The sequence below is a fragment of the Cygnus atratus genome, chromosome 9 (assembly GCF_013377495.2).
Source record: "Cygnus atratus isolate AKBS03 ecotype Queensland, Australia chromosome 9, CAtr_DNAZoo_HiC_assembly, whole genome shotgun sequence".
Classification (NCBI taxonomy): domain Eukaryota; kingdom Metazoa; phylum Chordata; class Aves; order Anseriformes; family Anatidae; genus Cygnus; species Cygnus atratus.
The window spans coordinates 14102393-14114510 of NC_066370.1; the positions used below are offsets into that span (position 1 = coordinate 14102393).

A 12118-nucleotide genomic window follows, 5' to 3' on the forward strand; every position below is an offset into this window, starting at 1 on the left:
CAGCGGGACTCGGCGGGCCTCAGGCCTCCCTCCCTCCCGGCTCGGGGAGCCCCGTTCCCGGCCCGTGCCGCTCCAGGCCGCGGGGCACGATCGCGGAGCGGGGCGCGGGGCCGAGGCTCCGCCGTGGCCGAAGGGAGGCGGCGGCGGCCGCCCTGCCCCTTGCCGCTCACCAAGCCGCCGCCGCCCGCGTCCGCCACATCCTGAGGGCCGGGAGGTGCCGGCAGGAGGCCGAGAAGGAGGAGGCCGAGGAGGAGGAGGCCGGGCGGCCGCCGCTTCGCCTGGCGCCCCCGGGGCCGCCGCGGCCAAGGGCAGGTGGAGCCGCCGCCGGCCTGCCAGGGCTGCCGCCGCTTCCGGCCCCGCGGCCCGCTGCGGAGCGCCCGGCCAGAAACGGCGCCTGCCTGAACGAAGGTTCCGGGGTTGAGGAGAAGGAGGAGGAGGAGGAGGAAGCAGGAGGTTTGGGAGCTCTGTCTCTCTGCCCACGGGCAGGGGCTCCCGCGGTCAGGCCGTGTCTGAGGGGTGCGTGCCCAGGCTGCCCATGCAGACCTCCAGGGTCAGGGGCTTCACCTGGCCCCCGGTTTAAGCCCTTCTTGCAGCAAGTTAGCTTGGACACGAAGAATGTTATTTTCAAGTTGCGTCAGGGGAGGTTCAGGTTGGAAATGAGGAGACACTTCTTCTCAGAAAGAGCAGTCAGGCATTGGGACGGGTTGCCCAGGGAGGTGGTGGTGTCACCGTCTCCAGGGGTGTTCAAGGAAAGGCTGGGCCTGGTGCTTAGGGACATGGTTCAGTGGGTGATGGTGCTGTGTGGTTGGACCAGATGATCTTGGAGGTCTTTTCCAACCCTCATGATTCCATGATTCTTCTTATTTGCAGCTAGGGCATAGGTGTTTGAAAGCTCCTCGTGACTTTTCAAAGTCTTCTTTTCCTCAGCTTAACCAGCCCCCCCTTCCCTGCAGACCATGTTTCCTCACTCCTTTCCCTTCTCTGTGCTGTCTCTGGGCACCGTGCCGCACCCTTATCGCTGCAGAGCTGTGCAGAAAAATAAATTTGGGGTGTTTTTTAAGCCAGGCTGCTGTTTATACAGTGGGATTTTTTCAGAGCAAATTAAATTGCACAAGATCGGCAAAGGATGACATGATACATGGATGCTTTTTCAGGACTGAGATTAAAGGTGTAAGAATGAGGTGAGGCACATGCATCTCCTGCTTGCTTGCTTTTAGGTTTATTGTTTTGTTTTTAACTTTTAAGGCATAATCTTTGTTATCTTTGCTTTTGCATTTTAACTTGACCAATCAATTTTGTGGCTTTTATCTGTGTTTTTAGGCAAATCTCAATTTAAAAAGAAGAATGATGATAACCATCTATAGGAGATAATACAAGGAACTTTTTTATTTCTAAACTAATCTGCAATGCTTAGTTTTAACAGTAGAGGGCATCATTTAACTAAAGGTTCTACTTTAGGATGCCTTAGGGGCGTTTTCTACATCAGAAAATGAATCTCCTTAAGTAAAATGGATAAATTCCACAATCTTCATGGGTTCTAGATTAACAGATTTTACTGGAATGTTATGACAGGTTGCCAACTTACAGAAATTATGAATGTTTTACACCTTTAATCTGTTTTCCCTTTGTTTTCAGTTTTGAACAACCAAATCTCCCCAGAAAGGGTGTCCTGTAGGAGTAGAAATCGTCATCAGGAGCTGGACTCGGCCTATAAACAGTAAATAGATTGGATGAGTCCTAATTCTTCCCTGGAGCTCCAGGTTTGGTGGTATACCCTGCATGCAGCTCACTTCTCCATGAAATGGCAGCTCAGTGACCCCTACTGTACCCAAGCCTTCTACAGACACTACGAGTAGCAAGGCTGACATTTGCAGATGCAGCAAAAGCTGACCAGGCAGAAAAAGTGTGCGTGGCACTCCTGTTTTCTGCTGCTGTCACCTCCCAAAATAATGAGTCATTTCCCAAACTCTTCAGCCTGCTTTGGAAAAGGTACCTTGGTGGTTGTTTCCTGTCCTTTGTAACTTCTAGGGAGCACTGATCCCTATAAACAGGTTTATCAGAAATGGACTGTATTGCATTTTTTTCTTTTTAATTTTTAACTGAAAATTGTGATTCTCATGTAATAACTGTAGTTCCTGTTGCTGAGTCTCAAAAGAACAAAGTGAAATTGGCTTCTCTTGTGTTCATTGGCCTAGTTCACCCATTTTGTCTTCTCTCTTCCCTGCGTTTCTCCCTGAAATGAGTTTCTCTGGCCACTGCATGAAACAGGCACTGGCCTTCCATGGTACTTGAGGTGTATGGAACCAGTACAAGCCCATGCCCCATGGAAATAAAGTACTGGTGAATAGGAATTAACTTGGCACCTCTTGATCTGTTTCAGTCACCCTAGAAATAATATTTTAGTTTCCTTAACATATTTTCTGGAAGAACAGGTTTGTCTCTCCTTGCCTCATTCCTACGATATTTGAAGTATAACTTCTTGAAAAGTAGCAACGGACAAGGAAGTAGTACTGGGAATGAATCACAAGACTAATAAACAATTCAGCCCACAGTAGTGAAAAAGGAGGTGATTTTCTGATTGCTTTTTTTTTTCTGCCAGCTTCCTTTTGGTCCTGATTTGGAGGTCAGAGTTATTTGTATCCATCTCACTGACATCAGTTTCCCTGAAGCTCCAGTTTCCCTGAAGAGTGAGTAAATAACTCTAATTACCTTCCCCAATGCTCTATAGTGAGGTCAGAAGACATTCTGTAACAATATTCTCAATAATGAACAAAAACATTACAGACCCTACATGGCTTGATTCCAACACAGTCAGTGCATAAATCCACCTGCACAAACCGAGGCCACTGTTTGCAATGCCAGAGCTTGAATTTTTCTCCAAGGAATATGAGGGGATCACAGCTGGACGCTTAGTTCAGGCTGGTTACTAAGAGTATAACAACAGCAATGCCTGTTTTGCTTCTCGTTTGGACACACTTCTTAGTCCCCACTGACTCCATAATCTCTCGAGGAGAAATATTCCCCTCTTGCCCTCCCCTGAAAGTTGCATGCCAGCAGCACTTGCTGCACTATCAGAGTTATGACTAGGAGTCATACTGTGGCAAAAACATGTTAGATGTAATTTTTTCTTTCTCCCAGTGCCTTTGAGAGAGTTTTGTTTGAAGGTAACCCCTCAATCTAAAAAACCCAAGCAGCAGAATGAGAGGAGGAGGGATGAATGTTACCTGCTAACCCCACAGAGAGGGAGGAGCTCCATTCTTCAAACATCAGCAAAGTTATAAGAAAGGTGTGTACTTAGAGCACTTCCTCAGTGTGGAAGTTCAAGCCACACAACGCTGAAGATCTGTCCTGAGGGTGCTGTAGAAAGTCTCCAGAGGGTCATTTCATGGGGGAGAATCCTGCCAAGAACCATTATGCACAGCTTAACCAGGGAGAGGAGAATGAGATGGTGAGTTGTTGTATCTTTGTCTAGGTCTTTCTTAACTTGAAGCAGCAGATGGCACATGTTCAGCATTAAAATGCTACAGTCGGTAATTTAGTTATGGATGGTGGAGGTGTTTCCATAGCAGAAACATGCAGTTAGAAAGGGATATATATATATTTTTTTCTTTAGCAGAAAGAAAATTAATTTGTATGAGTCCATTGGATTTAATTGGTTTTCACCTCCAACAGGGGATGGTTTGACAGAGTCTAGAAGAAGATGGCAGAATATTGATGTGGCATTGTAAAACTAGCTGGAGCTGGCCTTGTTGTAGCTTGAGGGATGGCCTAGAGAGGTGTTCTTAACAATTTGACAGCTGAATCTCTAGAATCAGCTGCAGTTGGATGAGGACTGGGACCCTCGGCTTTCTCTGGAACATAAAACCACATGTGTTATGTTTGCATAAATTATTAGCATAAGCAGTTGAATTGGCAACACTATTCTATTCTGCTTTATAAAGCTGCTTTTCTAAATACTACCGTATTTCTTCCCAGAGTTTTTCAGGGAGAGCTATGTTTACATGCATTCCGTAATGTAGAAATGAGTCTCATATTTTCACAAAGTATCTGATCTACTGCATGTTGCTGCTTTAAAATAGTAAGCCCAGTGCACAACTGTAGTAAGTTCAGTGCTTCTGAGCTGCTTTATTATTACCGCGTGTTACAGATCAGCTATTTGTCACATACGCATATGCCCATCTAACAGATTTTGCTGGAGATGTCAGACCCATGGTGCAGCTGTACAGCAACAGTTGTCATGCATGTCTAGAAAATGCAGTGCTTCTCAAAATTCCTGTGCTGCAGGACCACGATGTCTGGAGCTCTGCTATGAGAATATGTAGGATGTCTGGGTGTACAGCAGCCTCAGCAAACCTGGTGAAACACAGTCACATACAAGCTGACATGAAAGTTCACATCCGGAAATCCTGGACAAATCTTGAAAATGTACTCACTGAGAATTCTGTTTTAGTGAAAAAGAGAGCATGTCATGGAAAAGCATGTTTTTTTGTTATCCCTAGATAAAAATAGAGATTTTCGGTCAGCTCTCTGCCATCCAAAGAAGGGGAGATGTCATATTTTGCAAAATGCTGACCTGGGTAATCTGTGATGTGCTGGAGAATGTGGTACAGAGTCATCCAGCAGCATGAAGGGAGCACTGCAGGAAGTACAAGGCACTGGCTCTGAGGGTGGGGACTAATTAGCAGAGTGCAATAGAGAACCCAACTGGCTCTGCAGCTGAGTTACTAAACCTGCTCACAGCACCCCGCTCCTGGCTCTAGCCCTGGTGCTGATGCTCCCCAGCTTCTTTTGCTGGTTTTGTGCCTGTGCTCCACCCTGCCTCTGTCCTTCTAGGACTGTATACGCCCTGTCATTCTCTTCCCACTACTGGCACTGTCACTAGCAATGCCAGAATCGAGCCTGAGCTAATTACGTTTTAAATGGACCTGTCTGGTTCTGGGTAGAGGCACACAATCGTACACTGCATGTCCAGTTCCAGCTGTGCACTACTGGGACACCCAGGTTATGCTTGCATGGAGTCATCTATACCACATTACCTTTCCAGTACTGTTCTTGTTTCTCACCGGTGTCATAATCAGTACATGTGCCATGAATCCAGTGCTCTGGGATCTGCATCATGACTCTGATGTGTTCCACGCACAGCTGATATGTGTGCACATTGTGGAATCAGCCTGCACTTGTGAATTCAAGGTGTCTGGCAGTTGCTCTCAGTGCCTGCAGTGAACAAGAACAGTGCTCATTTGCCTGGGATTCCCAAATGTCCCGAATGAAAATCACAGAAAAAAAAAGATTGAAAAAGCAGTTGACTCATAAGTGCAATTAAAACCATAGCCAAATTTTGTTAGATTTGGTGGGTATATTTCTGTCTTTGGTACATGTGTGTAAGAGAGAGAGAAAAAAGATTTGTGTGAGAGAGAGGAAGAGGTCTATGAGGGTGCCTGAGGGCTTGTAAGGAGACAAGGAAGAAACAAACGAAACGCAAAGAACAGCTATTGTGTGTGTGTATTTGCATGAAAGAAAAAGCTAGTGGTATGTGGTTACGGTAAGTTCTGAAGAAAGAGGAAAAAAAGACTTTGAGCAGAGGTGAGGAAGAGTGTATGGGGTAAAGGAGAATTATGTGCAGACATTTATGTGTTAAAATCGTGTATTTTAAACTATTGGAAGCTACAGCAAGTGACACTGGCACGTAATGTCTCAGTGACCCTGCAACATTCTTTTAAAATTCTAAGCCATGCAGAATATTTTTCTACATTATTTTTAAGTCATTTTAATCCACCTGAACCAAATTATTAAAAAGCAGGTCTTGACTCTTCAGACAAGATCATATTGTTTCATGTAATAATGTAACAGCTGACGTTCAGGTGCCAGTTCTTCCAGAGTGAAACAGCTTGTGCATTTTGAAAGCATGCAGGTTGTTAATTTGGACTTTGGGCAAGCAATGCTTTTCCCTGTTGATTTTGCTGGGGAATGTTGGGGAACTCTAATGAGAATAAATACTGAGAGTTTTCTCCAGTGTTGTCTGTCTCTTTGTACAACTGAGATGCTAGATGGTCCTGTATTTAAGAATAGTCAGTCTGACTTAGAAAATCTACCCTATATATCCTTTTACATGTCTATGGGATTATTTTACACGCCTAAAACACATCTAATTGAACAAGAGCTGCAGGGGCAAGTGCTTCAGAAGCAGAGTTCATTCTCCTGTTACCCAGGAGAAACTTAGCAATATATGTTCAGAGCACGAGTAATGATATCTTTATAAAACCATTTGCAGTACTGGAAAGAATTAGTAGTGTGCGAGCACTGGGCACAGCAGCTTGCCTCAGAGAGGGTTAAGAGATGTGGCAATAGGATTTATTCCAGGAATTGCCTTTTTTTTTTTTTTTTTCTTCAGAAAGATCTGCTCGAAGGTGTTTTTGAGAATAAGTAATTTTTGTTGGAATAGGAAGAGGGAGGAAAATCAAGGTTTTATGCCCCCTGGCAATTTGATGGTCTTCTCTGTACAGCTGGGAACTAATCATTGTCTTTGAACAAGTCCTAAAGTGCAAAGTGCAAGCCCTAGAGTGCAAAAGATTGTAATGGACTTCAACAGGCTGCTGCTTCAGGAAGGATTTGCCAGAAGCAGATCTTAATCTTACGTTCCCAGGTTGGTTATGTTTGAAGGAAAGGGACAGCCACAGTCAGTCAGCTGGTGAACCCCAGTTTGCTGCTGCACGTTGGCAGCTGTCTGCATGCTAATGCCAAAATTATTAAGGGAATCTGGTCCAGGAATTTTATATACTTTGAATTTGGAAAATTCACATCTGAAGATGGACTCTGAAAGGCACAACCATGTTTCTAATAGAACAACATTGAGTGTTGCTCCTGGCTTCAGAGGGAACAGAAACAAACCTCTAATGAAACAGGTTCCAATTGCTAAGAATGAGATTCTGTTATTAAATTTGTTGTGAATCTTTGCCAGTCTTTCAAGTCTAATCCTATTATCTGTTGTTATAGCAACAGTTTATTTGTAATAGGGTATCTGGGGATTGGTTTGCCAGAAGTATGATATTTCACAGCCACAGTATAAGATCCTTTCTCTTTGGTAGCTACAGGCCACGTTAACACCAAGGAAAAAGGTACCTGAATTTGTTTCACTTTTGCATTTAATTTCTGCTGTGCAGATGACTCTGCAGTTACAGGAATTTTTTCATTTAACTGTAAGTAACAGAGACTTGCTTTACACTAGAGTAATAAGCCCTTGAGTGTTGGCTTTGTATGATTGTAAACGCAGCTAAGAGCCTTTCATTGAATAATCATATTTTCTGCCAGCTGAGCAGGTCTGACAGCTTTTTCTGTCCAATAATCCATGGCTCCTCCCTAGACCCTCTACTCACGAGTTGAAACCCTTGTGTATTTGTCACTTTTGGTTGTTAGGAGTCCCAAGATACAGGGGTTGCTAACAGGCAAGGAAACAGTTTTACAACACACTACGGCTTATTGAAAATTATGCTACAGGGATTAGATGAGCCCTGAATATAAGCCTCTTTTGTAGGCAGTGCTATCTCCTGTGAGATAGCAAGAAACCCTTCAGAGTATTCCAGATATCTAATCTTAGCTTTGTTTTCTACCATCTCTTTGTCTCGTGCCCTTATGAACCCAAGTTATTTGGCAGTATAACGTTATATGTGGCAAATGCACACATCAAGCCCTAAAAACCTGCCCACATGGTAGAAAAGTTGTCATGGTACAAATCTGTATGTTTCAGACCTGTCTCCACAAGAAGCATGTCTGCATCAGCACAGCCTCCTTGTGCGTTGAAATACAAGCCAGCAAAAGTTATTCTCTTTTCCCTAACAACATAAAATCAACCTGACAGGCATGTTCTTACTGGTGACATCAACATCAGGATTTTTGCCAGCCCAGGAAGTATTGTTTCCCATAGCGGACATAGATTTGCTTGGAGATCTTTTGTAGTATAGACCTAGCAAATCCTGAATAAGCTTGAAGGATTTCCAAACACTAATTACTGTAAGGCATTCACGTGGCTAGATAAACCTGCTGAGAAACTTGCATTATGTGTGTGCCTGTTTCCCACTTCATGCATATTGTGGTTACCTGTGTTGTGGGTCTAATATTTACCTTGTTTTTGAAAAGAGATTTTTTTTTGAGAATTCACCTGAAGAGGAATTCCACTTGTTGACTTACATGACAAGTGAGAAATATTTTCACTAATACTGTTTCTGTTTCAACAAGGAATTATTTACCTAGTAAATGTTCTTATGAATCCATCATTCATTGCTATAGTCCTTCCTGCTGAAGGCAGAGAGTCAGAAAAAACACCTGAACCCAACAGAACATTTTATTCTAAAGCTGAGTGTTGAAAAGTTCCTGCCTAGGGAACTTTGGATAAGTCAGTTTTGGAGCTCAATCTGTTTCCCTGCTTAGTTTTACTTCTGAATGATATAGCCCAGGTAACCTGCTCCAGACATTTCCAGAGCTTGGGAAAGCCTTGCTTTGCTTTGGCTTTAGAATCCAGCTGCACATCCAGATATGAAACAGCAGTGTTTATTCTTTCCCAGAGCACTCCTTGTAGAGCTCCCAAACACCTACGTTCAGAAGCGTCACGTTCATCAAGAAACGAACAAAGCAACTTGAACTAACACCAGTTTTCATAGGGCCGAGCATGCACTGTGTCAAAACAGCTCGAGGGTATCTGTCTCAGGCGAGTCCATTGTCAGAAGCAGCAAGAACCAGCAGAGTAGTGGGTGACGTGAGAGAATGTCTTTTTTACTTTCCAGCTGAGCTATTTTCCTTCTTTTCCTCTCTGCTAGCTTTCCAGATGAGGAATACTGATGCTGACTTGATGTTGGGAAGCGTCTTGAGATCTAAGGGATCAAACTGTTTTTCTGAGGGGAAAACAAAGGTCTGGAAACGTAGGCAGGTGTCGGTAGAACTCAAATCCATATTTTGATACATAGGTGCCTGGTTTCCTAGGCAGAGAAAGAAACAATCTGCCCTAGCTCTATGGTTCCTGTTTGCTCTCTGTTTGCTTGCTGTTCTGTGAATGCTCTGTGGTGAACAGGGATGGTTTGTTTGCAGTATGTTTTTATTTCCACCCTTTCGGATGTTTATTTGCATAAAGCAGAAGCTTCATTTCAAAAATATAAAAAATTGGACAGATGCATTTTGCTGCATGACTCACCCCAGCCTTGCCATTATGAAAGAAGGCACCATTACCCCTCCAAACACATTGCTTTGGTGGGTGGACCTCTTGGTTAAGTTGTTATGTCAGGCTTGGGGAATCATTCAGCATTTCAGAAGAGAAGAACACTGTCAACAGAAGATGATCCCAAATGACTGCCAATCACGTGCTAAGTGCCCACCCTCTTCCTTTTTTAATTGTATTAACTACAGCCCTATTGACTTCTCAGACTTTGGGTGTAAGGCGCAAAAGCTGGAAATTAAAGGAATGATTCATTCACAGAAGCAAGATGCACATGGCAGCCATCTCATTCTTCCCCACCCTGATATCCATGCCCATCCCAGCTTGAAAAGATTATTCTAATTATTCCAGGTACACCTATTTACTGGAGGATATCCGAAGGCACATTCTTGTAACAGTTCTTCCCTTAGGCATCTCTATTTCCTTGGGAGTTTCTTTACCTTGCTGACAAGCTGTAGCGTCTGGAGCCAAGTACCTGCATCTTGCTAGTAACCAATTGCTGTGAACAGTGAGTTTGCATTGTTGTACGTACTGTTCTGTATGCTGGTGCCGACACTAATTTGTAACCTTTTTGTTGAGAATACAAATAGACAGATGTGCATGGAGAGCCCTTTACCGATCTGTAGGAGCAATTAGCCAATTCTAGTAGCACGACTGTCACATCAGCTACCTTCTAACAGCTTTGCCTATCTGCTGTCCTCTATGAGCTTCCTTCTGTCTGCTATAAAGTTGCCTTATGGACTGGTCAGACTATAGAAACCTTTGAAAAGGCTGAGTATGTGCATCTCAAGGTGGTATAAACAGGTCCTGTGCAATGCAGGCCACTTGCAGACATAGGTTCCATGTTTGTTTGTTTGTTTATTTTTGCCACAGTTGACGATTTCTTCCCTTTAGAATCCCTATGGAGACCACCTAGGAAGATGGAGTCTGTCTTTTGGGGAATGACATAGGGCAGGCAGTGAGTGGAACCACTGGGTAGGGCCTGCGTTTCTCGTAACAAGCAAAGACCCCATCACAGAATCAGGAATTATGTATTGCTCATCCTTCCAATTACATTATCTTTTCTTCTCCCCTTATGAATGGATCTTGCAATACCTGTGGCCGCAGATATCTGATACTGAGAAGCAGATTGCACAATTGCTGCAGATATACTAGGAAGAAGGAGATTGAGGAATCTGAACCCTTATGTGCAAATTCTTGTGGTCATCCGATGTAATTGCGGCTGTGCAACCATCTGCCTTAGATCAGGGCTGGGTCTGCTCTGTAAAATCATTGTATACGTTTTGTTTCACCTTTACCCAAGCCCTGCAAGTGCTACAGAGAGAGAATTTGGCCATGGTACTGTGACCTGACAGCATTTAAACTGTATTGCTGACAGTCATCCCTTTGAAGTTTTGGGCAGGTCACCTTGCTTCACTGTAGCAATTTCCCCAGCTTTAAAAATGGAATAATAATACCTACTCATATAGCTAGAGTAAGTAGATTCCTTTTGCCTTCTGAACATGTCAGGCATTGCGCAAGTGTTCATTAGCTGTTCTTACTAACAGTTATTATTATTTTGGGATGTTAGGACAGTGGCACATTGGTAAGGTCCAGAATCCTCACACTGGAGATGCCGTGCAAGGTGGTAACAGCCCTACAAGTGCAGTGTTAGTGCCAAGTTGTACAAAGCAGCTTCAGCTAGTCTCACCCAGGGGCCTTAAAACAGCTGATCAAGCAAGTCTGGTTTCATGTCTCAGGGCCTAAAGGTTAGGGCCTTTATGTTTTCATATCATTCCAACTCATTCTCACTGTTTCATCCACAGTTTCACAACTACATAAAACTGTATTAGAGGTTTGGTCAGTCTATAGCAGTCCACATTTTGTGCAAGTGTATGAAAACTCCTGTGGAGTATGCAAAATTATTTTTCTAATCATGGACCATAAAGAACGTAAGTTCTATGACTTGTTTTTTTCACAGTGCCATACTGAACAGTATCTATGGGAGAGCAATTGATGATGGGAAATTGTAGTATTCCAGGTATTTTGTTAAGACAAATAGTAATATTTTTTTCCTTGTCTTTGCTGTACAGGAGATTTTTGGCTACAAAACCCAAGGCTGCCGCAAGGCCTTGTGCATTGCTGGATACATCTTGTCCTGTGGGGCTCTGCTGCTGCTGTTCTACTGGAAGCCGGAATGGGATGTGTGGGCAAACTGCATCCCCTGCAGCTTGGAAGAAGCGGACATTATATTGCTTAGAACAACAGTAGGTGCCTACTATAATCTTTAAATTAATTCCTAGTATGTAGTTAATTGGAAGGTGAGTTAATTGGAAAGAATCCAGTTAGCTGAAATCTCTCATGTTGTCGATGTCTTGCAGTAATATATTTGGCACCACTGAGCTGCAGAACTTTCTGTAGTATTTTACAAATTCTGTGTAAGATGATAACTGGATTTTTGACTGTATTATTTGCTGTCAACCCTTCCTCCTCCCTTCCACCACCCTTATCTTTCCTACATCGTAAATCTTTTCTCCAGATTCTAAAGCATCTCTTTGCTTGGCTGTGTCCAGGAGGTCCTTCTTCCCTCACTTGGCCATCCTAGTGAAGCTGTCCCTCTCTGCTAGAATTTAGCCGCTGGACCAAACCAAAGATTTGTGTAGCTCTGTCCCCAGTGGTGTCCAACAGTGCAGGATGAGGCATCAGTATAAGGAAGAGGGCAAGCATAGACTGCTTGTTTTTCATGTCTGTATGCCTCTGGTTTCCATCAGTCCTTTCACGTGTCCGATAAGGCCATAGTCCTGCAGATAATGCTTTCAGGTCTGTTATGTTTTGCTAGTAGTTCTTCTATCCATTGAAAACTGTGCTGAAGCTCTGCCACATACCCAAACCCTGATTTCATTTCATGGAAGCTAGTGCAAAACTGAAAGAAGCAAA

The 12118-nt window shown here is 43.6% G+C and overlaps 2 protein-coding genes across 5 annotated transcripts in view; one reads left to right on the plus strand and one right to left on the minus strand.

Moving 5' to 3' along the window:
- Positions 1-373, minus strand: part of OPA1 (OPA1 mitochondrial dynamin like GTPase) — a 53061-nt gene extending 52688 nt beyond the window's left edge. For all 4 annotated transcript variants that reach the window (XM_035544437.2, XM_035544435.2, XM_035544436.2 and 1 more), the window contains exon 1: positions 171-373. In XM_035544437.2, the coding sequence (XP_035400330.1) occupies positions 171-199 (29 nt within the window). In that variant the 5' untranslated portion in view covers positions 200-373. The remainder of the gene's footprint in view (positions 1-170) is intronic.
- Positions 374-3385: 3012 nt separating this feature from the next.
- Positions 3386-12118, plus strand: part of LOC118246927 (probable cation-transporting ATPase 13A4) — a 38909-nt gene continuing 30176 nt past the window's right edge. Inside the window, exons 1-2 of the mRNA XM_035544438.1 lie at positions 3386-3448; positions 11275-11448. Coding sequence (XP_035400331.1) covers positions 3386-3448; positions 11275-11448 — 237 coding nt within the window. The remainder of the gene's footprint in view (positions 3449-11274; positions 11449-12118) is intronic.